The sequence below is a fragment of the Hippoglossus stenolepis genome, chromosome 5, assembly GCF_022539355.2.
Source record: "Hippoglossus stenolepis isolate QCI-W04-F060 chromosome 5, HSTE1.2, whole genome shotgun sequence".
In the NCBI taxonomy this organism is placed as follows: domain Eukaryota; kingdom Metazoa; phylum Chordata; class Actinopteri; order Pleuronectiformes; family Pleuronectidae; genus Hippoglossus; species Hippoglossus stenolepis.
The window spans coordinates 1,616,828-1,644,825 of NC_061487.1; the positions used below are offsets into that span (position 1 = coordinate 1,616,828).

A 27,998-nucleotide genomic window follows, 5' to 3' on the forward strand; every position below is an offset into this window, starting at 1 on the left:
TGGATGAAGAAGGACCAAAGCTGCGTTCAGGCTGACAAGAGCACTCTTAAAGATGCTTTACTCAAAATGGACTTCAAAGATGAACCATCACTGCACAAGGGTCTACATTAGAGAGGATATTTTACTTTGGTTACTGCTGAGAAATAAGACAATGCAGGAAGTTTGAGTAATTAATTCAAACTGTTGAAGGCATATCAGACACCAAAACACCACACAACATTTTAAAGGAAGGATTTTGAATCCTCCATTTTAACAAGTCACCTAATCTACCAGGAATGTTGACTGGCACTATTTTGATTGGTCAAAATAGTAAATGGTCTGATGGTACAGCTTCTCTGCTCTGTTACTCTGATTTGCCAACAATACCTTGAAGACAGGTGCTGTTCTTTCTCCAGAGTTGTCAGTCTGAATGCAGTGTAAGTATGTAACACTGCTGCCTGGAACTTGTTCAGCAGCCTGTCCAAAACATCAAACTCTTAACACAAACTGAATCAAATTGACTTTTCTTATTATTTCATGTCCCTTTGTGAAGTTAGTCATAGCTGGTAAGAAATGACAGTTTTGCAGACTGTCGTCAGCCTACAATTAAATGTTCTAAATGTAAGGGTAATATAAAAGGAAGACCCTCAGAGAAACTATTGGTCTAAAAAGCACTTGAAAAAAAAAAAAAAATCAGAGTGCTGGGCCAAAGAGCATCAACCTCAGAAAGCATTTACAGCTCCCACTTTAGGCTGTGCTGACAACAAACTGCTTCTCTCCTGCTGAACCTTCTAGCTGCGAGGTAGGAACCCAGTTAGCATAAATGCAGCTCACTAGAAGGGGAGAGAGTGTTTGTATGGCTCTTACGTAACAATACATAACCATCATTTTACTTCCATAATAAATAAATAAAAAATACCAAAAAGCTTGGTCTTACTCAATGCAGAAGAATACAAGTGAAAACATTTACAAAGAAGATCTGCAGCAAAATAAAACTGTGCGTGGTAATTAAAACGTTTTTCAATTGGAAGGAGCAGCTTTGCTCAGAGAAAGACCAATGGTGGGCAAGAGTTATAAATAAAGCAACTGTTGTGTCTGGCTGCTGTGCAGGAGAACAGATCGATCTTGTAACAACAGCTTTATGGTTGCTTTGGTCACCAATGTGCTATTCCCGTTTCTGTGGTAATTCATCTTATGTTTCTGTATACATTTGTCTTTTTATAAAATATTTTATTCATACAATCATTTCTTTAACTATAGCAACATTACTATTTAATTTTGAGTGGCAAGATATCAGTCGGACATCACCTCATAAGAACAATAGTATATAAACAAAAGCAGAAAAAAACTAGTATCCATTTGAGTTTGTCTCTTATTTTGCTTTTCAGTTCATCCTGTGTCTGTACACCTGTCTGTGACTGTCATTGATGAGCCGATGAGTATTGCTGGTCCTGGTGGGGCATGTGATTGGTAGAGCTCTGAGCAGTGGCCTCTGCTGGTTAGCCAGGAGGAGGGCCCTGCGTGGCAGAACAGGCTGGCCATTGGCTGGCAATAGACGACCCTCATGCTGGCCCATTCACAGCTGGCTCTGAAGACACGGCACTCTGGTCTACTCTGGAGAGAAACACAAAGATACAGATATGGACATACATACATTTTAGAGTAATACAATAATTAGCTTTGCTCTAGTACTTTTCTCTGAGTTAAGATGTATACTGAACATTACACATTATGACATTTGAGGGAGTTTCATGATTTAGGGGTATATCCTAGAAAAGCTCAGGATCAACCTCTCACACAGGTTTCACTTACTTGGCTTCCTCTATGGCTGCCATTTCCTCTAGAGGACCATTGGGAAGTGCTGCAGTGGACCGACACTTGTCACTGCTTTAAGTAAACAAAGGAGAGTGGAGTCTGTCAATAGCTCATCTGGAAATATTGTAACATAACTCAAGTAGATCATGATCAAAAGGAAACCACTTATAGTATATGCAAAATTAGGGATTGATATTTGCACTGATTCCCTGAGTCAGTCTAATTTCTATTCTAACAGTCAAATATAGTTTGATTACGATTTGATTCAAATCCCTTTGATTCTTGATGATTTCGTTAATTCAGAAAAAATACCAAAGTTGCTTACACTTTTCTTTTTTCCTTGAAAATAAAACTGTGAGGTTACGGTTTAATTTCCCACATTTCATGTTATCAAAAAGTGAAACAATGACCTATTAATTTAAATGCAAAAGACACAAACATGACTTCTGCACATTGTAACAACTCAATTTTGTACATCATACAGCCTTAACTGAAGCACTTGCAACAAGTGACCACAGCACACAGAACATTTAGCAGAGACGCACATGTTGGCTGAGCAATAAGAATCTATATTGATTGATTCAAATAAAAATTGTGATTGATCAGAAATCTTTTCTACCCACAAAATACAGTTCGGTGTTTTTCCACAACATTTCGCTTAAAGAGAAAGATGTGGAAATATGTTGCTCTACAGATATAATATGTACAACTATGACCGATTTGGTTGTGTAAATACTGCAGATTAATATTCAATATACAGCGAAATATACTTTTCATCGTTAAATTGACTTCTGATATTGTAATACTGACATCTCCGCTGGACACTTAGTTCTTTTTTTTTATGACAAACCTATGGAGTGGTATGTTCCACTGGAAAAGTTGATTTTATTAATTATGATAATTTTTGTTTACCACAGATAAATAAAAAGTTACTTTTGAATTATGCACCATCAAGACAACAAGGTAAGCATTTTGTAATATAGAAATTGATATAGTTGTTAATTTTTTTGTTTTTCTTTAGGTTAGTTGTCCATGTGTTGTGTCTGACCCTGTTTTGGGACAGCAGGCAGCAGCAGAGGTGTTAACGCCTGTTCTTTCCAAATCCACACACTCCACTACTGAGTATTTCTCTGAAGAAGCACTCTTCTCTTCATCACTGGAACACACACGTACATGCACAAACACAGAGATATACATTAATACAATAAGAAGTAGTTTATACTAACCACTTAGTTTCCCATAGAAAGACACAAAAAAACAGTGAGACGTGAACTGTGATGCATGCTGAACTGACTGATAGAGTACACAGTAAAACAAAGGATGGAGGTGTTGAAATGGAGTAACTGGAGCAGTATGTAGGAAAAGCATCAAATGTACAGCAAATGGAGAAAGTCAACTGTTTTGGTTGTTGAGCTACATCACTCTTTCTACTGTGTAGCTACAGAGCCAGAAAACAGCAGGTGGCCATACAAACGGATTTGGACACTGATTAGACCAAAATTGATTGTGCCAGCCGTCAGTCTTGCTTTGTCTCAGAGAACCACCAATGATCTTGATGAGGCCTCAATCAAAGCAAAACACTCATGAACACCGAAATACAATCCAACATTTGTGATGATACTTAACAATCACTCAGCATTTGTCACTTCTGCAAACAAGCTGTCATGCTACAAGACGAATATGTGCCCAATTACAAATCTCTGGTTATGGTTACACACGTGGAACAACATCTGTTTTTCACACAACGCAACAACATTCATAATGGTATTGTCATGCCTGATTAGAAGTTCTTTTATTGTGTAGTAACAACAATAATATCCATCCTTAATGCTTACAACAAGGAATAAAATAAATCTAAATCCAACTTAAGTTGTTTGGTAGATATTAAGGATTCCCACTGCGTTGGCACATACTTAAGGCCTTAAGTAACATGAAATGCAGTAGAGTAGAGTCATTAACATGTTTGAGGTTATTGACGTACGGTGTCTCCATTATAGTTTGCATAGAAGTTTACTAGGTAAACTGAAACTATATATATCAGAAAAAAGAAACCTGTTACAGTAGGCTGTTTTGCCAGCCAACTCAACATAGTTTTCAGAACATGTTCGCCCTGGAAGGATCTGTTAGTAAGCTAAAACGCAGCTTGTGTGGCTGAAAAAGGACCAAAACACAGAAAAATATGCATTTTTAAAAATGTGAGTACAAGTTGGGAGGGCTGTAATGATAAGAATTCTTTACAAATGGTCTTTGAACACATGCCTCATTTCGGACTGGTGGACTAACGCATAAATGCATCATTAAAATCAGCAGTGCCTGATGTGACCGTTTACACATTAGGGATTTTTAAGCAGTTACACCTTTAATTTAGCATTTTCATTTTTCTCTATTCTCTTAAGAAGGGAAGCATGGCTAAGGGCTAGAGCCAATAAAAAGGCAGATGTGGGAGACACATACCATAGAAATTAAATAAACTTAATAGTCCAGGACGTTTGAGACCATTAAAAATGCTATTGTCAAGAGGCTGAGGCGAATCCAGAAATGGACGACAACTTTTGTAGAAAAACATGCAGAATGGAGATAATGAAATAAACAAACAAGGAGCTGAAACCAAAGATCGAAACTGGGAAAGAAAAGTTGGTGGTTGACGTGACAACAAGACTACATCACGGCTGCAGGCTGATCTCTGATTGGCTGTACATACCGATAAGATTTCAACACTCTGAAGAAGACCACACCCACAACGCACAGCAAGAGAGAGAGGGGAAGCTCAGGTTGTAAGTGTCGCTCAGTTCATCAGACAGTTATTTACACAGACAGACAGACAATATATTGCAGCATCAACAAGAGGACAGAAGGACAGAGGATGACCACCTTCAACAGCTGCTGATTTAGGATAAGCAAGTACTTCAATATGAAGACACTGTTGAAACTCAAAGAAACAATTAGTCCTTGGCGGACTGAAAGGTGGCTGTGACACATTTGTAGTTCGATAATTTGTGGAAGATGGACCAGATGTGGATTGTCTCTCGGTCTCTACTATTTTCTCTCCTTTCAGCCCAACTTGGCCCTATGCTGCAACGAGCAGCTTAAGCAGCACACCTACAGTATTCTTCTAACATAGAAATTGGTTTTACCCATCTGTGTGGTATTTTTGTGCTCAGCTAAAAGAACATGATGCACAAGTGCGAGAAGAGGAGCAAATGGTTCTTTTCAAATGAGGCAGAACAAAGAGAGCTGATGGTATAAAACCACATTTCTATTTAACACTCTCCAACCAATAGATGTTTTAAATAGGCCTGGTGCAAGTCTCCAATCTTGGTGTTATATTTAACACTGCTACTATAGGAATCGTGACTAAGTAATAGTATGAGGGCACTCTCAGAAAACAGATGTGACAACACTAATGAGACACACCATAACATGTAGTCATTCTAGTGAAGACACTGTAATGTAAGTGCTTTTCAATATTCCCCTCTTGGGTTTTTAGAATGACAGGACCACATCCTTAGCATGGAATCTGCTAGTAATGACATCCAGTCATCAAGTACAGCTATGTAGTATTTGTCTCGTGTGGATGAGTTTGGCGAACCTCTTGAAGACGGCGGTCTCAGTCTTGGCGTCAACAGTGAGGCTGACTGTTTCTTTCATGGAGCCATTGATGACCGTCTCGGTGATGCTGCGCTGCTCACAGCAGGTGGTTTCCTCCTCTGCTTTAGATTTCCCACACTCCTTAGGTGAGGTGGGGGAGGGAGAAGCCACACTGGTTCCCAACCAGCCATCACAGTCTGAGGGGTGTTAAGAGTGGCGAGAAAGGGGTCATAATTGCCAATGGTCAAGATTATTTCAGCTGTTTCAACACTTATCAACTCAAGCTACCCAGATAGGAGGCATATTCACTCAAAGTTATTTTTGGTTAATTTAGATTCTGATACTAAATCATAAGCAAAGAGAAATTACACTAATTAGCAAGTATCACATTTTCTTTCAAAATGTGTCTATGTTTAGATTGTCACAATGGGTCAGCAGCCAAGACTTATGTTCATTCATAGATGTCAGAATGTGGGAGGGCACCCTCTTGTCAGAGACTCAGAGATTGTCGAAACATTAGAGACATGTTACAATCTTAACACAGTAAATAATATCAGTCCCCAACGGTCAAATTATATTATTGGTTGTTTGTTATAATAACTGTGAAAAAGATTATGTGTAGTCGAAAAGCTGGAAACAGTTTATTATACAGCTAAAAATGTTTGTCAGAAAAAACAAAACGAAACAATGATTCTTGTTTAAAACATATGATAACAGATGTGAAGGAACATGTCAGTTTGGTTCATGGCATAAGAAACTAAAAGGTTTTTGCTGTGTAATTGTTCGGTCTTTGCATTCTGGTGTCTCTGTGGGACTGATTGTTGAGAAGTGTGTGTGTGTGTGTGTGTGTGTGTGTGTGTGTGTGTGTGTGTGTGTGTGTGTGTCACAGGATCATAACTGTGTACACAAGTCACCCTAGCTGTCAATATGGACATGTATTTGAAGACATCTCACCTTCAGGCTGAATGGGGGCATTGACCCCAAGAGGGTCCATTGTCTCTATGCTGGTTTCCATAGCAACAGGAGAGTTGCATCTCAGTGGGTCTTTTGGGCTGAAAAAAAATGCAATTTCTCTTTAAGAATTGTTATTTCAGATTGACTGAAGCCAAAAGCAATCAATGCTCTGCTGTTACTGCAGCACTGCTGGCACACTAACAACAAACTGTATTAGAGTCTGTCAGGAAGCCCTACCTAACAGGGGTAAAGTTGGAGAAATCTGCCCAGCCAGTTTCAGAATTGGAGGTGGGAGCAGGAGAGGTGCTCCATGTTTCCCCAGAAAGGACTTCAGTCGTGGTGGAGGAGGAGGAGGAGGACAAAGGACAGGAGGCAGCAGGGTCACTGGGGCTGGAGGCTGGAGCTGTGGATGTACCCGTGTCCATGGGGATGTCATCAAAGTTGGCTGTCCACACTGGCCCTAATTTTTTTTTTAAAAAATACATAAAATTAGTCATTAGAAGCAAGGTCTTGATAAAAAAATCTAATGTACACCAGCACTGAACCATTTATATTGCTGTTAAAATGAATAAAATAGTAATTACAGAACATTCACTATCAGCACTGAATACAAATCCAAAATTTCAAAACAAATCCAGTCCAAGTCAGCTAAGTAAACCAACCTGTGTCAACTTCCATTCTGTCATCAGTGATGGGATTGGATGCTTCAAATGGATCTCTCTTTCCATCCTCCTCCTCTGAATCTGTGCTCTCTTCACTGTCTGTGCTGCCTGAGCTCCTGAGATGGACACAACGGATAAACGGCTATTTCTTATTTGTTTAGTTGCATAGACAACTTTTACAAAAGGAGAGGGATGTTGGCCTTAAAGTTTAAAGTCACAACATACATGTATTCAGCACAAAGGACACAAGGACGCGTGTGTGTGTGTGTGTGCGCTCGTGTTGTCAGCTGACCTGGGGCGTCTCTGTGCCTCTGGTGCAAAGGTGACATCTTTTTCATCCCAGATATCTTCCTCATCTGAACCGGCATCTTCAAACTGCTGGATTTTCTCTTTACAGCGAGCCTCAAACAAAGCTATGTTTGCCTGTGGTAACACAAATGGACATGCAGGGGTAGCTAATAAAACACTGTCTTATGTACTTTACTTGCACATAAAAACTAGGGTTGGATCCTACAAAACAAGAGTCCCTGAGCTGTGAAGCAGACATTAACAGGTTAACCTCTAGTATCCTAGCATAACAGTTTCACAGCAGGCCTCAATCAGAGCCATCTCAATGGATATTAATTTAAGCCAATTCATGCTTTACTGCATTTCATCATATGCTTGTTCCTTGTGGTTCAAATGCACATATTCAAAATTAATCCTCATTCTACACATCCACCAAAAATAATTTGAATTTCTTATCATCTCCCTTTGTGGCATCTGCTTCTAAATGAATGTTAACAGTGATATCAGGAAATACAATACATGCCATATTAATAAACATTTAATTTCTTCCACTTCAATTTATCCTCTTAATCACTGACTTAATATGATTTCAAGATTAATAGACCAAGTACTTACACTTTCATTTGTATTCAGTGAAAAATTGATGTCTGATATTCTATCAAAGGGAATACTGCAATGTTAAAGAGAACAAAGTTTAGTTTAGTTAGGGTCGTTAGGCATCCACATACATGGCTACACAACAAGCAGACAGGCTCTGGCACACAGCTATAATACTTCATGTTCCATACTGCAGTAAAAACATTAACGTATTCTGTCCTTTGCCAGGTTCAAGGTCACAAAGATAGTGCTGAAGAAGCACACTTGTTTTTTTACATGCATTTTTTGTGTTGTAAACAACGAAAAGCACATAAATCACACAGGGGCTCTAGCAGGAGATAAAAAGCACTATACACGTAGGCCAAGATGGCCTTTTTCAATCTTGCTTAGTTTCCCAAGGTCAGGTAACATTAATAAAAGCTCAAAGTTTAGCCAAGCTAAGCATAAATTCTGGAAACAGAGGAATATTGTTAGACCAGCTCTTTCAAAGGTAAAAGTGACATTTTCCAACCAAACTTATCATAAATATCAAACCATTATTTTCATTATTGATTAATCTGCAGATGATTACCCATTTAATTTAAACAATGTGAATGTGGTAATGCACTTGGTGGCCAAACCTTTACGGCACTTGTCACATGATCTCATGTTATACTAACACTAAAAACTAAACTAAAGGCAGTTTACATAGTATGGATTAGACGCCATGAAGGAGAGATAATCCATAGTAACTAAACTATGACAGGGTTTAAACTTTTGTAATAATTATTACCTCTGCCAAGGAGGCTATGTTTTATTAACATTTGTTTATTTGTTGTTATTTAGCAGGATTATGCTAAAACTACAGTAGAGGTTTTACAGTACACATATTTGTATCAAATGTTTTTGGAATGGTCCTTTGGATTCAGCACGCACCTGTCGCAATTTGGAAACAAACATGACCGAACCGGATCCTGAATATCATTGTATATATTATATCATGTTTATCCATTCTCTAATTGTCGTAGTTTTTTTGATAACAGACTAAGCAATCGATCCCCATAATATATTTTTTTTAAATTTACTTTATGCGCTTTATTAGTAAGTCAGTATTATTAAGAATGACAGCCAATGTCTATTGAGAAAACTAGTGTTTAATATAAAAAAAGACTACAAGATAGCCAATTCTTATTTTTGCGGTACCGAAAATCAACTGAACCATGAACTCATACCAATGTAGGTACCGAACTGTGATTTTTGTGTACCGTTACACCCTACTGGATGGTTTACAGTGAAACTTGGAAGAATGTGGTACGGGTCAGGGAGGAACCCATTATATTTTGGTGTGGTTCCTGATCAGGGGATGGATCCTGGAATTTCTATTCCACTTTCTTTAACATTGAGGGATAGGGTAGAATCTTGATGAAGAAAAATCAGGTATGTTTAGGGGATTGATATAAAGAGTGTATAATGAGTGAATGTAATTTGGTGCAGATCCAAATAAATATCTAGGATGTATTTATTTAAATTGGGTTTCATAAGGTGGAATGTTGGGCCTTAGCGGAGGTATAAACTCCCCGAGTGCCCTTCTGGTTTGGACTGTGTGGAAATGTTTTTCATCACGTTTTCACATTTGAGATGTTTAGTTAAGATGCTTGACAAATGCCCTAGGCAAAAGCAGAGACTTGACAGTAAGGACACAAGGTCAGTTACTTGTTGGCCTAATGATGAACACACTTGACTGAACTAGTTATAGAAGCTATCCTCTTGCTTCTAAATTTTAATGCTGAGATACACCAAACACACCTGAGGCTCTTTCATCAAATTAATATTGAGCCTGTCATCTGACTTAGGTAAAAATGTTGCTTTTGTTGCTGTCAGGAAGACAGCTTTAGTCTTTCCACAGTGAATATGGCAGTAATTAAGTACCAAACAACACATCAATAACTCAAGACCAAGCCAGGTGAACAATTACCACCTGTGCACACACGAACTCTATATAAACCCAACCATCCTGTTACCATCTGCCAGCTGGCCTACCAACCCAAAATTCCTTTAACCTCTTTATTACAAGTCCCCACTACTGAAAATTATCAAACGGAAAATATCCTAAATTATTCATCCGTCTAATCCCATGTTACTTTCCTACTTGTGCAATCATGAGATTTAGAAAGTATCTGAACTGTACAGAATGTGTTTTTAATGTACAGCAGGGTTGTAGAAGGTGTCCAGTGTTTAGGACTTGGAAAAAAGCCAGGTCGTCAACAAGGACTAGTCAGAAACTTTCCAAGCATCTTGACTGCACAAATGGACAACAGACAGACTTAACTAGAATAGGAGCGTTATCAGGTACACAAACACAGCAGTTCTGTGAATCATTCACATCAATTTTACAAAGACATATTTTTCAGCAAATATTTCTTTATAATTTGATCACTCATGAATTTTCCTCTATTAAAAAATATCTGGCATCAAATATTAGCATCTAGAACTGTCAAAGAATTCGAGATGGGAACAAATGTTGGCACGCGTTAAATCTGCCACTTTTTACAAAGCATAGCCATAGCATAGCATAGCAATCAATGCTCTAAGTCCATGATATATTTGAACCATGAATATATGAGCACTTGCTTGCACAGAAGACATAATTTGGACAGATATTTTCATTTTCTTAATCTGATAAAACTAATTAAGTGTTGATGTGTGTTTTGGGAGTTTTTCTGATGCTATTTATTGATGCCAGCTATTGCTTAGAACTAGTAGTTACTTTTGAGTGGCAAAGTTTTAATAGAATAGGACTTCCATGCTTGTCTTTATAAATAAATGCATCTATTAATCTCATCTTTTGAATCTACTTTGTTTTAAAATTTAAAGTTACAAGAATTAATTCCAAGATTAGAGGAATAGATTTTAAATGTTCATATAGCTTATTCCACCCGGACCCATTTTTTGATAATGGTACACCCAAAATCAAATATATCAAAAAGAAAATGCTCTGCTTCACTCTACAAGCGTTTTGTTTAAAATGAAGCACACATTTTGAATAATTGATCAACTGCAAGATATATCCAACAACCCACAACTTTAGCATAAGATTAACACCAAAACCAGCTTGACCTACAAAAAGGTACATAGGGGCAGCACACAACAACATAAAAAAGTTGGATAATTCACTACATACAAATAAAATAAGGTTTATCTCGAAAAATAATAACATTAGTTTTAATGTGTCCAAAAATGGTTTAGGTTTGGCAAGGACCATTTTATGCATCACTGTATTGGAATTTGTTATGCTCCAAGGTGAAAATATAAAATGTATCAGACAAATATATGCTGCATGACATCTAGAGGCCATTCAGATGTTTGGCATGGCATAACATTGAGACAGAGAATGAAGAACTTTAAAATTTTAGAGTAAGAATGAATGAAAAAAATCTGCCAACCAGCTTTTTGATGTTGGAAGTGCCCTGCCCCTTCAGTGTTACACAGTAATACTTAGACAGGAAGTCTAGTCATGCAGGATGAGTACTCACTCCACAACATCGTCCTGATCAGCAAACTCTTCATCATTGAAGCCGAACTGCTCAATAAAATTGGACGTCATTTGTTGCATCTGATAATCAGAAAAGGCCTGGCAAAACCCAAGACCAACGATAATGATATAGTCTTGGCTCTACACAAAGCTGGTCATTACTTGCAATACAAATACATAGCAAATATAAATAAATAAATATATATATATAACATGTAGGCTATACAGGTTAAGTGCAGAAAAAGGCACAAACATGCATTTACAGTCAGATGCCAAAACACGATATATCACTTGCCAAAAATAACAAAACAATTCCATTATGTTTACAGTGACTAAAACGTTTTTAAATAACATTAGTAGTTAAGTAAATTATTTCAAAACAGGGTAGGGATGTATCTGTAGCTTGTAGTTGTGCATGACCCATAGTCACAAATTACCCGGTGAAAAAAGTTATGCATTGTACACATGCAGTTACATCTCTACCATCAATCAGTGACAAGGGATTAAGGAAAACGCATCTGTATTACTTGTGGTACAGTGACCAAAAAAGCTGATGTCAACTGCATCATCAGCTGGAAATGTTTGTATCAATTACTCAACCCATGTAGCCTGTATGTAATGTACCCTTCAACTATTGAAATCTCGAATCTATCTAAAAAGGATAATTTTCTTCATGCTATTGCTCTTAGGGGCTGCCAGAACTAAATCATGTTTCACTGGTACCTGATGTGATTTTAAAAATGTGTTGTTTGGAAAACTGAGTAGTAAATTTAATCAGTGTCAGTGATCCAGTAAACATACAATATGCTTCTATAACATCTGATAATGCTGGTGATTGTCTGCATAACATAATGGCACACAAACAAGGTAAATGCATGCAGGAAAACCACTGTTATCACCCAGAGAGAGGGCTAAATGATGTGATGTAGTATTTTGAGAGGCTTGACTAAAATAAATGCAACATGGCAAATTTTCAAAAAACTCACATGCAATTATAGCTGCTATAAGCAGCAATGGGTCGGGGCCAGGCATTTTGAGGAAGTAAAGGAGGAAGATTAGTTCAAAAATCTCAACCACTATATTCCTCCTCATTCAATATTACCCAAGATGGAGCTTCTTAAACATAAAGAGTTGAAACTGAGAACTTAAGTTAAACCGGAATTTCATGAAGAGGTTTCTACTTTTGTTATGAAACTGCTTTGAGAGTGTATAAATGCGAAGGAGCTGACGAGACAATATTGACCACTGACACTGCTTAAAAGACTTTTCTCTGTTAATTAGATGTCCATGTATATCCAACAAAAGCTAGCATAGTATAGGCTATGGGGCTATGGGCCTGCTTTGTGTGCACATATGCATTTGTGCATGTGTGTTTTGGTCTTACTTGTTGTAGAGAGGAGTCCTGGTGAAAGCCACTGTCTTTAAAGTCCACCTCATCATCACTGGAAGAATGGATGTGGTGTGTGTTTACCTAAAGAAAAGTTAATTTAAGCAAAAGAGGTTGGAGCCTTTAAAAAGTGCCTTAAAGAAAACAGTATCCTCTTCTTCAATGTGAATTCCAAAGCAGTCTATTGAAGTGGTTGTCCACACACACAGCCGATGTCTGACACTCTACAGTTTACAGTCGACTTGTTTTCCGCCACCGCTACAAGATCAACAGTGATCACCGCAATAATGATTGATGCTTTTTTTAAATGAAAATTATCAATACTGCCTGCATTCATTCATTCACTCAGCCCATTCTGACTCTGCTCATTCTTTTCTTTGTCTCGCCGACACACACGCACACATGCATATATATAGCCAATTGACGATTGTTGGGTGTCGGTGGCTGGTTATAAAAATTTGTTATTACCCAACCCTAATCCAACGTGCTCAACTAGGGTCAACACAATCATAAAAACTCTCTTAAATACCTGCACTGCACACCCAACGTGTATGGCTAAACTAAAACTTGACATCAGCGTTGATGCCCTAGTTACTCACCAGGTCGACAGTGTTTCTCTTGTTTGTGTCAGCCAGCTGCCCAGAAATAAAGGCCTCCCATTTCTCTCTGTCCTCTACTGGGAGCTCTGTGTTAGACACACACAGAGGTCATACTCCATGTAAGATGCCACTAGTTATTTTGTTACATAGGCTAACCATCGAGTTAAGGGATGCCATGAGAGGATTTTCACTCAGTTACTCCCAAAATAGATTTAAATGTTATATTATATAAAGTCAATTTTTCAAGACAGATGAAGATAACAGGTATGAGCCAGTCCTTACCTGAGATGAGCTGTTGTATCTGCGGTCCATTAGGGCCTTTGTCACAGTTATGAACTATAGAGTTGGCTATTCTAGTAAGGTGACCCATGTAGCCTTGTCGCCGACCACCTTCCGCCCTAAAACACATCAATACAATTTTAGCATCACTCTGTTAACTTCTCCACAACCAGTAGTGTTCTTTTGACATTTTGTTACACTTTTAACATTTACATTTTGATAGTAAAGGAGCACATAACTTTTGGTTTTGTGGTCTGTTCTTTTCTTTTACAGAAAACCACAACTAAATTAAACACAGCAAAAGTCTGACATAGCTACAGTCTGACGTAGTTACTTATATTATCTTTGCAGCAGAGCAGAATACTCACTGTTCTTTCTCATTGGAGCCCCAGGCGTCTAGGATTCTCTGAATAAACTGGCACTTTTGAAACAGCTGGTGAAGAAAAATATAAGCAAGTTAATCCAACTAATTTTGTACACGGCACAGACAGTCATCTATCACATATCATCAATAAGCCTTCACTATTTGTGAATAGTGAAAGTGGTCCATGCAAGGTCCATGGACCTTGCAATACAATATTCAGTCCAAACTTTGAAATAAACCAATTATGCTCAACATGAACCAGATTGCCTAGAAAAACATGCTTCTTCTTATTTAAGAATCGCTGTCTTGCCACTGTGTTTTATCTTTATTTTACAGTAAGTACAACTCACTTCTTCATTGGCTTGTTGGTAATGGAATAACCACATAACCAACATTGTTGTGTTTAGTCTGAAGGTTCAGCATAAATAAAAAAAAAAAAAACTTCAGCTTTAATTTACTAACAAGAAGATTTGCTTAAATCCCACAAGATAAAATATTATGATGGTAGTTCTTGTCTCTACTATTTTCTTACATGTTTGATGAGGATGCTCTCCCTCGCATGTTCCTGCTCTGTATCTGGCTGGATGTCACTGGGGGCGGGGGGCATAGCAAGAATCATGGCTGTACAGATTTCAACCTGAATGTGGAGGAAGTTGTTCCAGATGTATTTGAAATACATGTCCTGAGGAGCAAAACAAAGAATTATGAAGACAGACATATTAGTACGTGGTATGGATAGTATAATGCTAAGAGTGGTTTTAACGCTATACTGAAGAAAAATCTAAAGGCATCCTGCCCGGACAAACTAACATTGTGTGGACCCACAGAGATAATCTTGATAATATCCTGTTGTGTGATGTACCATTATTTTAAATCTTGTAGTGCGTTAAGAAAACATTGTTAGGAAAAGTACATAAAGTACGTAAATAAAATTAATTATATTATTATTACTATCTTTTTAAGACTGTTACACTGTAATAAGGTAGTGAAATAAATCTGAACACCGTTAGGGTGACAAATAAAATCAAATATCCAAATAGTACTTGTTATGAAAGTTTTCTGGAAGTTGGTGAAAGGAGAACTCAGGCAGCAGCTGAGGTTTTATGCAGAAGGTTTTAATGTAGACTTGATGCTTCAAGGAGACCAGAAGGTGGAACAATATACAAATGCTAACAGAGTAACATGAGCAATTGTCACCCCCAAAGTCTGAAGATGTCTCCCACAGCATCCCCATATATCTTCCTCTACTTGCATCACCCATTCCAACAGCACATCCATGAATGGGTAGAATCGCTATCACTCTGTTACATGTAGGTGTTTGCATCCTATTGGATAGTTTAGCCTAAAGTATCCATTCCTAGATCACATTGTGTCCTTACGTCTCGTCACTGGTGTAATACGCAAAGAATCAAAGTTGGTGATGGTTGAAGTTGGTGCCTCTCTGTCTGGTGCATCTGAGTCAGATATGAAAGTCCCTCAACGTAGACACTACAATGTACTGTTGGTTGGCCCTTTATCTACAACCTGACCTTGGGTACTGCTTAGAGAGAGAAGGGAGTATCTGTGGAATTAGACCGGCACTATTCTCCTGTACAGATGTAATATATATAATATTTTGTGGAATGTAGAGTAATGTGTGAGGATGGTCAAAAATCCTCAACAGTACTTACTAGTATGACTCCCAGTGTGTTGAGGTTAATGAGTTCTGTGTTGATGCTGTGCGTGTTGCTCTGCAACAGACTGGCCACCAGTCTGACAACATGGAGTCTGGTGTTGCCCACTGGAGGGTCCAGCACCCCCCACGTTGTTTTCATCACATTCTTCTGTTAGTGGAGAACATACACAGCTCAGTATATAAACTACGGACAGGGATATATACACATAATAATTACTAAATAAAAAACTTTTAGGACGAGGTAGAAGACCATTTGCCACTGGATCATTTGTCATCTTTGGATAATTTCTAGTAAACATTTACCATTTTTATTATATAAACTCAATTTCAGGAACTACACTGTTAACCAATTTTGGATAAACATACTACAAACAAGACTGGAAAAAGCTGACAATGGATAGGACAAAAAATTATTTAATACTCACATGTAGAATGTAACCTTATAACAGCAGTCTACAACATTTTGTTATTGTAAAACTGCTTACACCTCATGTGTAAGCAGCTTACCTTTGGGGGTTCCAGTAGCAGCTGGTGAAAGTCTTTGAGACGGGGTCTCACAGCCTCCAGGATGCTGTGGTTGACTGAAAATGACGGATGGGACATCCCTGGGGGGCAATCCATATGACCCTCAAACCTGGAACATTAAACACAAACAAGTAGTATGAACATTTGTAGTAATTGTGGGGGTGCAGGTGGTTAGACTGATTTCACAATTATTTCATAGTATGATGAACATTTACTTATAATTATTGTACAGCTATTTCGTTGTATTGCATTTTGTTGGTATTAACTGTGACACAGAATTGCCATTAAACCATCAGTAGTCTCAAATGTGTTTACTTTCAAGTAAATTGTTTAAATGATCTGGATTAATTGTTGGGCTTGTTTATAACCTGTTTGATTACACTCAACATCTATTGCACTTCTGTCCGTCTTGGAAGAGGGATCACTCGTATGTTGTTTTTTTTACCCCTGTTGCAAGAGTTTGTTTGGTAGTTTTTCCTTACTCTTGCTGAGGGTTAAAAACAGAGAATGTTGCACATTGTGAGGCAAATTGTGATTTGTGAATATAGGCTATAAAAATAAAGTGTGCCGCTTTCTGTCAGAGTTGTAGTGATGTTGCCATGTTCACAGATATCAGAAATAACTGGCGAGTAGTCGAAAATGTGATACTAAATGTGTTAAGCGATAAAATCTGACTTCAATAACTAATGTGCTAACAAAAAGCCCATTCATTTGTCAATCTAAGGCATTTTATATCATACTAGGTGTTTTGTTCTCATTTCACATTATTCTTCAACCAGAATTACCACACTGCTGTTGTATGCCACCGCCAACCAGTGCAGTATACCTGCATTTTATATTTCACCGATTCATAAGGTCAGTGTAACATTTACCTTTGACCACTCAAATCACTTCATTTTTGACTCCAAGTGACAACTGATCAAAAGCTGTTGGCCAAAAACACGTTTTTTTGAGGCCACTGTGACCTTGACCACCAAAATCGAATCAATTAATCAGAGTCCAAGTGAACATGTGTGCTAAATAGGAAATAATTCCCTCGATATGTTCCCGAGATATTACATTTGGGCATTCCTGATGTATTGCGATTAAAACGACTATGGTCACGTGACCTTTTACCACCAAAATCATCTTTGAGACAAAGTGAGTGTTTGAACCAAATTTGAAGACATTCCTTGAGTTGACGTTAAGATATCACGTTCAAGAAAAACAAACATACTTTGTGAGCCCACCATGACCTTGACCTTTGGCTACATAAATCATAACAGTTAATCCTAAACCAAGTGAATGTTTGTGTCAAATGTGAAACGATTCCTTGACAGTGTTACAGAGAACTTCACAAGGCAAGACATTGGCTTTGTATGGCCAATCTAAATCAGTTCATCCGTAAGTCCAAGTGAATATGTGTACCAAATTTGAAGAAATTCCCTCAAGGCATTCTTGAGGTGTCGCATTTTGAGGATGGTACAAACGGACAACCTGAAAACATAATGCCTCCAGCCACTAGCTATTGCCGGTGCACAGGCATAACAATCTCTTAACCAACTATAAATGGAATGTGAAAATAAAATATCAAGAGTGGCAGAGTCCACAAGACGTACGCTGGTCTCCTGGTTTCAAACAGTGTGAGGAGGATCTGGATAACACTGACGATTGCAGATTCATTCTTCTCCTTGTCAAAGATATTAGACAACAGTTGCTCCACCGTCTCCTGTCTGAGAAGAACAACCAAGGTGAAGGGAAAGACTGAGTCACTTGACAGTAGAGCAGAATGTGTTTCAAGAGCATACAGGGGTCAACATACAGCAAAACAAAACACCGTAGCGGGTTCAAAGGGTCAGGTCATGGGTGAAAAACACCAGAGAAATGAACCATTTTTAGATTAGAGTTTTTTGGTTTTAAATGGCACATACTTTTCAAGTGTGGCCAGAAGTGGGTCAGGCTCTGAGCAACCCTGAACCTGGAACATCTGATCTCTGCTCAGTCTGATGATCTCACACAGTGACTGGGAGGCATTGGAGTGTCTCTGGGCAAAGATGAACAAAAAGGAGAAGGCAAACAATAAACTAGGAATCTAAGGTCTAAAATCGGACTCATTATTTGATGCTTCATTTGAAGTCCTTATATTTATAAACAGATGTAAAACAAGCATGATGGTTTATCTCGGTTAATAATTGGTATATGATTTCCTTTTTTTGTAATTGAGTAAACTGATCTTTTAGAAACATTTTCTTTTCAAAGCTTAAATAAAACAAAAGAATGTTCACAGGTTCATCAAGAAGGCACAGAGGACTGTAATATCCCAGTAGCCAATTGACAACTTACATCCTCATCTTGAGAAGGCTGTACCATGTCCACCAATCTCTGGATCACCTTCTCCTCATTTAGCCACTATAAAACAACAACAAGCAGAGATGGTCCAGACAGCACAAAATATTCAGAGGGAACACAAGAAAAACAAGTTCTTCCATTCAAAGTGAAGATACATTTTCACCAATTCATATAATCACCTTTAGTGTAGCACGTGGGAAAATCCCATATACGATATAACTGTTAGAAAATGTTAAAGTTTATTCTGACATTTCATTTCAGCATGTCAACAATGAATACAAAATAGTAGGTACATGTTTCACATTATTTAAGAGTATACAGAAACTCAATCAATGTGGTTAGAAACACTGGTTTTACCTGCGTCACATGGTTGCTGTGAAAAAAAAAAAAGAAGTCTATTCCTGGTTAAAAATCGAAGACTCTAATTACTTGTTTGCACGTAAATAGAAACTGTTAGAGGAAATGCATTGTACCGTGATGTTAGCTTTGCAAAACCGGCCTGAATGATGCAACCTCAGCTTCGGGTGTTACATGTCATTCTTATCATCAACTGAGACCTGACTATACACCTAGATCTAAGCATTGTAGATACTATGTAAAGCACAATGCTGTAAATGCTCAGTGTATACCTCATAAAAAAAAAAAAATGTAGTTTGAAAATCAAGGCTAGACCTGTTCGGCTTGTTCAAGTAAAATTCACACTGATGAAAGATAGCTTTACTAATACCAGATCACAACAAGCCAAATTTATTTTGATAATATGTTATTGTTGGATGTGATGGTCTAATTTATTACTTTGTAAATGAAACCATTGTAGAATTAATTTTAGCACTAATGAGAAAGTATTGTCCTGCTACCCACGTTGAGAACATCCTGTCGGAGCTGTTGTGGTTCAATGCAGGTGAGCATTCTAAGTAGCAGGTCCATGATGGCTGATGTCCCGATGTGTTTGATCATCAGGTCAACAAAATCTTCCTGCTTTCGCAGAAAATCGACGATCTATAAACACAAACCAACCATACACAGCTTACAATCATTACATAGGATAAACACAAAAAGCCTTTTTTTTTTATAAACAAGTCAAATATATTCTGCTTGAGTGAAAAGTACATTCATAGCATGTAACCTGTTGATTATTAATCAAATAGGACAACAACTTGCTTCACATTGTAACACAAAACACCCCCTTTTGACCAACTTACCTGTTCAGGCTTACGTCCAATAAGAATGGACAGGACCTTGGAGAAGAAGCTGGCGAGGAGTGGGTTGAGAGGTGGCTCATTTTGGAGGAAGCCGTAAAGTTTCATCAGCAGTTTTTCATCTTCTCCAAGTCTGTCATTTATCTGGCTAACATCTGACGTAAGCAGCTCACATGATATGTTAGGATACCTGGAAAAAACAAAAGCTGCTCCTTAGTTGTTTTTTCCAATACCATGGTTATAATATTCTAATAAATGCTGGAAAACACCAAGAGTCATTATGGAGAAAGTAATGATTGGTTGTGACTCTTAATGTCACATTCTGAGTCAAGAGATGTTTGATGGAGAATGCACTGTTCTTCAAACTTTAATCTGAAATTATTCTTATTCAAAAGTTATTATTTTTAGGGTGGGGAAAAGAACTGTTTTCTTTCCACTTCGTTTTCCTTTGCACACTTTTGCCAGAGCAGCCTGTGTCTCGAACTCGAACTGTTATTTACTTGTAAATGTACATACATGTCTATCTATTGGCAAATGACTTAAATGATATTAAAATATGCAAGAATTTAACCATAACTGTGTTTGTCAGCCTAATTCACTGAACAATTTGATTGTTCTTATTTATGCTTTCTGTTTCCAGACAACCAATAGTGTGAAATCAGACTGACACATAAATACCATGTTGCCCAGAGTCATTATAAAGTTTCCGATTAAATTTTAAGATCACAACATTATCAGACAAAAAATGAAACTATCGGTTAATGACAGGAGCTGTGCTGTGAGATTTGATATATAGACAATACAAATTTGTGATAACTTGGAAAGTTATATTGAGGTACTACTACAAAGCATCTGTTACTGTTTTAATATCTATGCCTATAACACACAAAAAATCCACTAAACATCTCCAAACATTATAAATATGGCTGCTGGGGAACAGGTGTACTGTTACGTTTCAGAAAGATTTCTGTAATGGAGGCACGACTGCACCAGAGCGTAGCCAGAAGACAGTGCAGCAAGTGAATTATTGCACGAACCAGTAACTGTCCTGCATTTTGGAGGCAGGAATCACAACCTAAATTTTACTCTCTGCCCATCACCCACGCACCAATTTAGAGACCCTCACACGCATGAAAATCCACTCCACCTCTACCTTAAGAAAGCTGGTTGTAATTAAATTTCACATTTATTTTAAGTTTTTGGGAAAATTGAAATGGTAACAGGTAGTCGCATAATCACTGAGCCTCTCTGACGACATTTGGGGGGGGAAATATTGTGTGGCCACAACTTATTAAGTCGTGGGAGCGAGATAAATAGCTCGGGCCACAAGATATGAATCTGTTCTTTACTGCAAGACCTGGCGAACTGAATTGAAGAAGCCTCTTGGATGAAACGTTTCACTTAATCACATGATGTAGCCTCTATAATGACCTTTACTTTGACACAAACGGTCTGCACTGACTGAGGCCACACTGTTTGATAAAAACATATGGACCAATTTTCATGCGTCACGTGACTGCGCATTTGGTATTTTAGTGACAGGATGCACCTGGCGCATCTGGAAACAGGGAGAGATAGAAATGTACTGGCTGCATTAGCCGGGACATTAAGTCACATTATGATAAAACACTGACTCACATTATTGTTTCCTTGGCTTTCAAAAACAACATATCTGTGAAATTTGCTTTATTTCTATGGCTCTTTAGATAATGTTTTATTTCCTTTTATAAGATATACAATGTGTTTTATGTTCTTCAGATATGGGCAAAAACAAGCAGGCATGTGCAAGAGACCCTTCCTTCCTTTTTGGCTACATATTAATTCCTTGAACCATTTGTTAAAAATAGACAAGTGCTTTTATGGCATAATATATATAGTCTTTCTCATCTAATATAACCATCTAATGACATTCTGTCATTGTCAAGATAATTGTTTTGTGCACTGCAGGGATTCACAAAGTCAATAACTAAAAAGTGTGTGTGTTGTAAATAAAATGCTGTCAATACTCAGTTTTACCCTGTTTGTGAGCCTGTATAACCATTCACTGCTAAAATAACCATTATGGTAGAAATAACGGCACCTATACAGAACAGAGAGAGAACTGAGAAAGAAAGGTCTCTACAGATGCGTTTGTCAAATTTCTCAAAAGCAAAAGACACATTTAATTCACTTCCCTTTATACAATGTTCTCTTACTTGTATTTAACCTTCTCTTCAACTTCAGTGTTGGGTTCCTGTGTGATGTAGGTGACCAGGTCCTCCATGCACTGTGGTCTCAGCAGGAAGTCCACCAATTTGTGGTTCTGGGCCTTGCACTCCTGCAGGACGTCATCCTCATCCATCACCTCTGTCAGCGTCACATCCTCCTTCTCTAGCAGTGTGTCAATGTGGGATGTGGTGTGGAGGTCAAACTTCCAAAACATCTTGGCTCTAAAAAGATCACATTGGCAGTACAATTTAGTGCAAATATTGCTGACAAAATGTGTCACTACCAGAAATACAAACATAGGGTCCTTAATCTACTCATCTGACACGGACCCTGTGACCAGAATATGACAGATGATTGTAAAGATTTACTGAGGGAATGTTATTTAACAGCTATTTTTTCTCACTACCTGTGTGTATGTTGGAGTCCAGACGGAGGAGCTCAGGTTAAAAGGAGGTGTGTTTTAGTCTTTGGAAGTTGTGGCCCATTCCAGGCTAGCCGGATGGACAGGCAGGCAGACAGCAGTGAGAGACAGACTGACAAACAGCACACATACAGCAGTTCAACAGCACACACCTGTGAGCCAGAAACACGGATGGAGACATATTGTTAGAGGAATGCTCTGGTTTTCATGTGGATATTACAGCAATTTTCGCTAATTATAATTTTTTATAATTTATTAATTTATAGAAAAGAACCAGTCATTCACATACCAATGTAATCTGAGAGAGAACTTTACAAAAAAACATTAATTGCATAGCAGTTATTATATATACATATATGTATATATAATATTAACTGCCACTAATTGTTGCACTTGCACCAGCATCTTGGACCTAAACAAATACTTATGCCCTGTCCGTATTCATCCCTTAACCCTACCCCTTCATTTTGCGCGTGGCCATGAAGGGGTAGTGTTGTCCCATTTCTCTATGTGATGTAGGGGTAGTGGCCATCAAGCCCTTCAAACACCTCTTGAACAATCTAGTGGATTCAGGACCCCCTAAAAACTTTGGGGAAGACGGAAATTCCTAAATGCTTTACAAATGGACAAAGTGAATCAACATGGCAACCGGTGCAAGTAAAATGTTTATAAATGCAAGTATGAAAATAGCCATGTTTAAGTATGAAATAGCCATGAAATGTTTAAATCTAGCCAAATATCTTATTTTTAAACCAGTAGCAAATGAAAATGTAATTGAATCCACAGGATGGTGTACCTGTCAGTGTCTGAGCCTCTGTGTGAGTGTCTTCAGTTCAGGTTAACTAAGTTCCAACAATAATAATTATCAACATGATCAGGAAAGATCATGAGCAATGCAGCTGCTGCTTCTTCTCTTTACCTGGTGCCGAGAGTCGTTGACCCTGGTAGAATAACAAACATGCTGGTGGTTCATTGTATCAGCTATAACTAACTTGATGAGAGGCCTAAATTAAACTCGGCTGTTGTCAGCTTTCTGCACACCACTGTCAGTACTTGTCAAAATAATAAGGGAGACAGGACGAGTCACTAACACCGATGTTAAGAGTCTTTCTGGAGTTCAAACTAATCCAACAGAGTGAGACATCTTGGCGTTTAGTGTCATGTCACTGTTGGGGATGGTGCTCTCATATCATATCATATCAATGAATTAAGGCTACGTATTTTATTTTAGATCATAGGTTTGTGCGAGACTAACTAATCTACTGTTTATTTCAATGTGTCACATAGAAAGTCTGTGTGATCAAGTAGTCATTGTCCATCAGCCTAACAACAATTGTCAGAGTGGAAAACTCTGCCACGCTCCGTCTCCAGACACAGATATGAGAGAAGCGACTTGCTAAAATGTTGCCACTGTTCTTATGTAAAATGGGGTCACTCATGGGAAAAGTCGTACATTAAAAAAATCCATTCCTCCTTTTTAAGAATCAATATCGGATCATTAACATGAAGATCAATTTTAATCAGAGAAAAGATTTTTGAAACCCAGCCCTATGTAGCATCATTCTTTCCAAATACTTTGAGTGCACTGTAAATGGAAGAAAAAAAAAGGAAAAAAAAAAGGAAATCTAAAAAATGTATGTTTATTTTTTTTCCCCACTCATGCCTTGCTTACACTGGGTTCTTTACTATACCAGCTGTACAGTGCTAAACTGACCTTTGTCCTTTGTTAACTGTGCTGCTTCTTTCTACTGCAGTAAGTAGGCGCTCAGAGCATCAAATTTTGCTCCACTGCAGACCAAGTGTAGCTTATATCAGACAGAAGACACCAGTATTGACTTTCATTTCAACTCAGCTCTCAACTCTGAGCATGTTTTAATTTCCTGCATAACAAGGAATAAGTTTCTAATCATTCTCTGTTATAATTTTGATAGTGAATACAGCTGAACTAACAGCACAGCCATTATTTTAAATTTATGTGTTGCATCATCTGACAAAATCAGATTTATTTTATTGCGGTCATTAAATCAGGATTTTAGCAGAGCAGCAGCTTTAAGGTGACTGCCAGGAAAAGTGTTGTTATTATGGGCTGTGTTTCCTTCTAGGTAATCTAAATTGTGTACACACTTTACCTCTCAAAAGATGTGAAAAGTTTGAGATGCCAACAACCATCTAAATGAGAGCTGCTGACCTGATGCCTTGGAATATAAACTACTGTCTGGGAAAATGTAAAACTCTGTGTGTATACACTGCTCAAAAAAATTGAGGGAACACTTAATCGTCACAGTATAACACCAAGTGAGTTAAACTTCAGGTATATCAGTCTGTCCATTTAGGATGCGCAACGGATTGTGAACCAATTTCACCTTCTTTGGTGCAAATGAAAGTGACAACAGGTGCAATGGAGAGGCAAAAGCAAGACAACCCCCAAAAAGGGAACAGTTTTATATGCTGTGAGAGACAATTGCTCTCTCCTTATCTTTTCTGACGATTCTTCTCTAGTTGTGTGTTCTGCTAGTGTCCTTGTCACTACTGGTAGCATGAGGCGGTACCGGAAGCCCATTCAGGTAGCACAGGTAGTCCAGCTCCTCCAAGATGGCACATCCATATGTGCAGTTGCAAGAAGGTTTGCTGTGCCTCTCAGCACAGTCTCAGGAGCATGGAGGAGATACCAGGAGACCGGGCGTTACAAAGGAGAGCTGGACAGGGCCATAGAAGGGCTTCAACCCAGCAGCAGGACCGGTATCTGCTCCTTTGTGCGAGGAGAAACAGGAGGAGCACTGCCAGAGCCCTACAAAATGACCTCCAGCAGACTACTGGTGTGAATGTTTCTGACCAAACTGTCAGAAACAGACTCCATGAGGGTGGCATGATGGCCCGACATTCTCTGGTAGGACCTGTGCTCACAGCCCAGCCCCGGGCAGCTCAATTGGAATTTGCCAGAGAACACCAACATTGGCAGGTCCGCCACTGGCGTACCTTTCTGTTCACAGATGAGAGCCAGTCAGTGACGGTCTTGGGAGGCATTTCCTTGGAGGGTCGCATCGACTGCCATGTCATAGCCAATGGTATCCTGACTGCTCTTAGGTAACAGGATGACATCCTCAGAGTGATTGTCAGACCTCACACGGGTGCAGTGGGAGCTGGGTTCCTCCTGGTGCAGGACAATGCCCGGCCTCATGTCGCCAGAGTGTATAGGCAGTTCCTGGATGACGAAGGCTTCATTTATGAAGGATTGATGCCATTGACTGGCCGTCATGTTCCCCTGACCTAAATCCAAATGAGCATCCCTGAGGACAACATCTGCCGACTCATCAGGAGCATGCCCAGACATTGTCAGGAGTGCATACAGGCACGCAGAGTCCATACACACTACTGAGTCACATTATGAGTTGCTGTGATGAAATTCACAGCCCTCAATGGGTTGATGGTTTCGGTTTCCATAGGCCGTTGTTACATTTGTTTTGTTCTCAAATTACACAAATCAGTTAAGATTTTGAACTTGAATAATTCGTTCATCAAGATCTGATGTGAGATTTAAGTGTTCCCTTAATTAAAAAAAAGTGTAATGTGTGTGTGTGTGTATGTATATGTATATATATGATTTCCTCTGGAGAAACCTGATTTCTTGGCCATGAACAGGCTATATCAGGTTTTTAAATGGGACATTTTGCAAGAGTGCATCTTAATGAGACCGAATAGGGAAGGTAATGCTATAGAGAGATCATTCCCAGTATTTTTTCTAGATTATTACAATTCAACCAACAACTGAAACTGAGATTAAGTCTAATCATCATCTAGTATTTGTATAACTCAGACGACGTTAAACTGTGGTGTGGCCTCTGTACAGAGCCTGACAGCTCAATGTGCCACCAGTGCAAATACACAAACAGAACTAAGGAAAAAAGCCTGGAGCCTAATGTACCAAATAGCCCAGTTATGGCTTAAAAAATGTTGGTGGGTCAAGAAAAGTCTGACTACTGATCAGTTGTATGTAAACAAAGCTTCTATACCAACCATGTTATCAGAATGAGTGTAAACCACTCATCTTTTTCCACATAATGTGATTTATTTTTGTTTACATAAACACTTGTGTTGGTGTTTGCAGCATATGCAGGTTTAGAAGGACTGTGAACATTGGTAAATAAAGCTTGTTCTTACTTAGGCTGCAGAAAACTCAGTTACTCCACAAAACTTCATTAGAATGAGGTCAGTCATGGTCATACCATGTAATCTCCTGTTGTTTTGGCTAAAAGTTGTTGAATATGTAACAGCTGTCAAAGAATCGCATATACATATACACATGGCAGTCTCCATAGAGTCCTCCATACCAGGGCTCTGGTCTCAAATACATCCACATTCATAATTCTACAAATTCTTGATTGTTCAAAGCAAACAAGATAACTTATTCTTATAACATTGTAATAATTTGCCCCTTGACACAACAAATTCACAGCGACAGACCGAAGGTCAAAGGCAATAAAATAGTGTAGACAACACAGCAGAAAGTCAGGATGACAAACTTTTACAGCTTTAACATAGTTTACTGATTGGGTGCCACATTAGACGAATCGCTGTCACAAGACCCAAACTAAATGGATATGGACACCTTCAACCAGTTTAGGTAAACTTGACTAAAGTCAGTTCCCAATCAAGGGTAGACAACAGTGTTTACCTTACCTACAATAACAAAGCTACCTCAACCTATACATCAAACGTTGATTTACATTCATTTTCAGTAGTTACCCACTAACAGACAGACTGACCCTGCTGAAGACGTAGCTTTGTCGCAGATTACAGTAGTAACCGCATATTGTGACCATTACTTAACACTATTTTCCAGCTATCCACGAAACACCGGCATGGACACGGGTTTAAATACAGGATGTACAAATGATAGTTTTTACTCGGATTATCATGAGTAAGACTGGCTAACGTTACTGGCGTATTGCTGTAGAAATACCACGTTGGTAGTAACGTCAGTCGATTTACATACCAGGGCCCAAAACAGTTACCGCTAACGCTACAGAAACACACCGGCTCAGGCCAGCAAGCTAACGTCACTAGCTATCGTTAGCTCTCATGCGCTAACCTGGTCACCTAAAATCGGGTTCAAACTACCGATAGAGACGACGTCAAGTTAAATGATATCAGTGAGATTGAAGCTAACGTTAATTCGCTGAGAGGCTGGCCAGCTAAATTACAATCCGGCTTCACGGTACATGTTGGAACTGAAATGTAATGTTAACATTACCCATGTCCTAGCTAGAGGTTCACCAAGTGTCTGACAGCGCAATGTTAAGATGGCCAAGTATGCTTCTTGCTAACGCTAGCGGGCTATCAGAAGACTACTGGCTAATCGTCTCTTCAGCACCAACCAAGTGCATGGGCTAGCAAGTGTACTTACCGATAGACAACGGTAAACGGAGAGTCTCCAGCATGTGGCTTATCTTGCCATTAGCCCCGTGCCTTTAGAAGACGAACGCTGAGCTAACACGGAACCCCAGTGGGGGAAAAAAGCGTTTAAAAGTGATTCTGACAGGCGCGAAACCGTAGATCATCAGAGGGCACTTTTCAAGATGGCGGTTTCGTCAACTTCAGCTACCCCTTCCCCCACTACAG

The 27,998-nt window shown here is 38.6% G+C and overlaps 1 protein-coding gene across 8 annotated transcripts; it reads right to left on the minus strand.

The window, feature by feature from the left end:
- Window positions 1-21: 21 nt before the first annotated feature.
- On the minus strand, window positions 22-27,995 carry ppp6r3 (protein phosphatase 6, regulatory subunit 3). Of its 8 annotated transcripts, none has more exons than XM_035156091.2 (26): window positions 27,784-27,995; window positions 22,365-22,531; window positions 21,946-22,179; window positions 19,754-19,940; window positions 19,413-19,550; window positions 18,546-18,611; window positions 18,134-18,246; window positions 17,822-17,935; window positions 16,206-16,332; window positions 15,694-15,846; window positions 14,556-14,705; window positions 14,028-14,092; window positions 13,663-13,778; window positions 13,381-13,466; window positions 12,779-12,865; window positions 11,396-11,442; window positions 7,902-7,956; window positions 7,291-7,421; window positions 6,999-7,114; window positions 6,574-6,796; window positions 6,337-6,434; window positions 5,384-5,579; window positions 4,496-4,513; window positions 2,843-2,950; window positions 1,792-1,866; window positions 22-1,593 (listed from the first exon to the last, which is right to left on the minus strand). In XM_035156091.2, exons 3-26 carry the CDS (start codon window positions 22,170-22,172, stop codon window positions 1,542-1,544), a joined length of 2,748 nt encoding a protein of 915 aa, XP_035011982.1. In that variant the 5' UTR covers window positions 22,173-22,179; window positions 22,365-22,531; window positions 27,784-27,995; the 3' UTR covers window positions 22-1,541. The 8 variants fall into 8 exon arrangements, with proteins under 8 accessions (XP_035011982.1, XP_035011979.1, XP_035011977.1 ...); XM_035156088.2 differs by having other exon boundaries at window positions 1,792-1,863; window positions 11,396-11,493; XM_035156086.2 differs by having other exon boundaries at window positions 11,396-11,493.
- Between the last annotated feature and the right edge of the window lie 3 nt (window positions 27,996-27,998).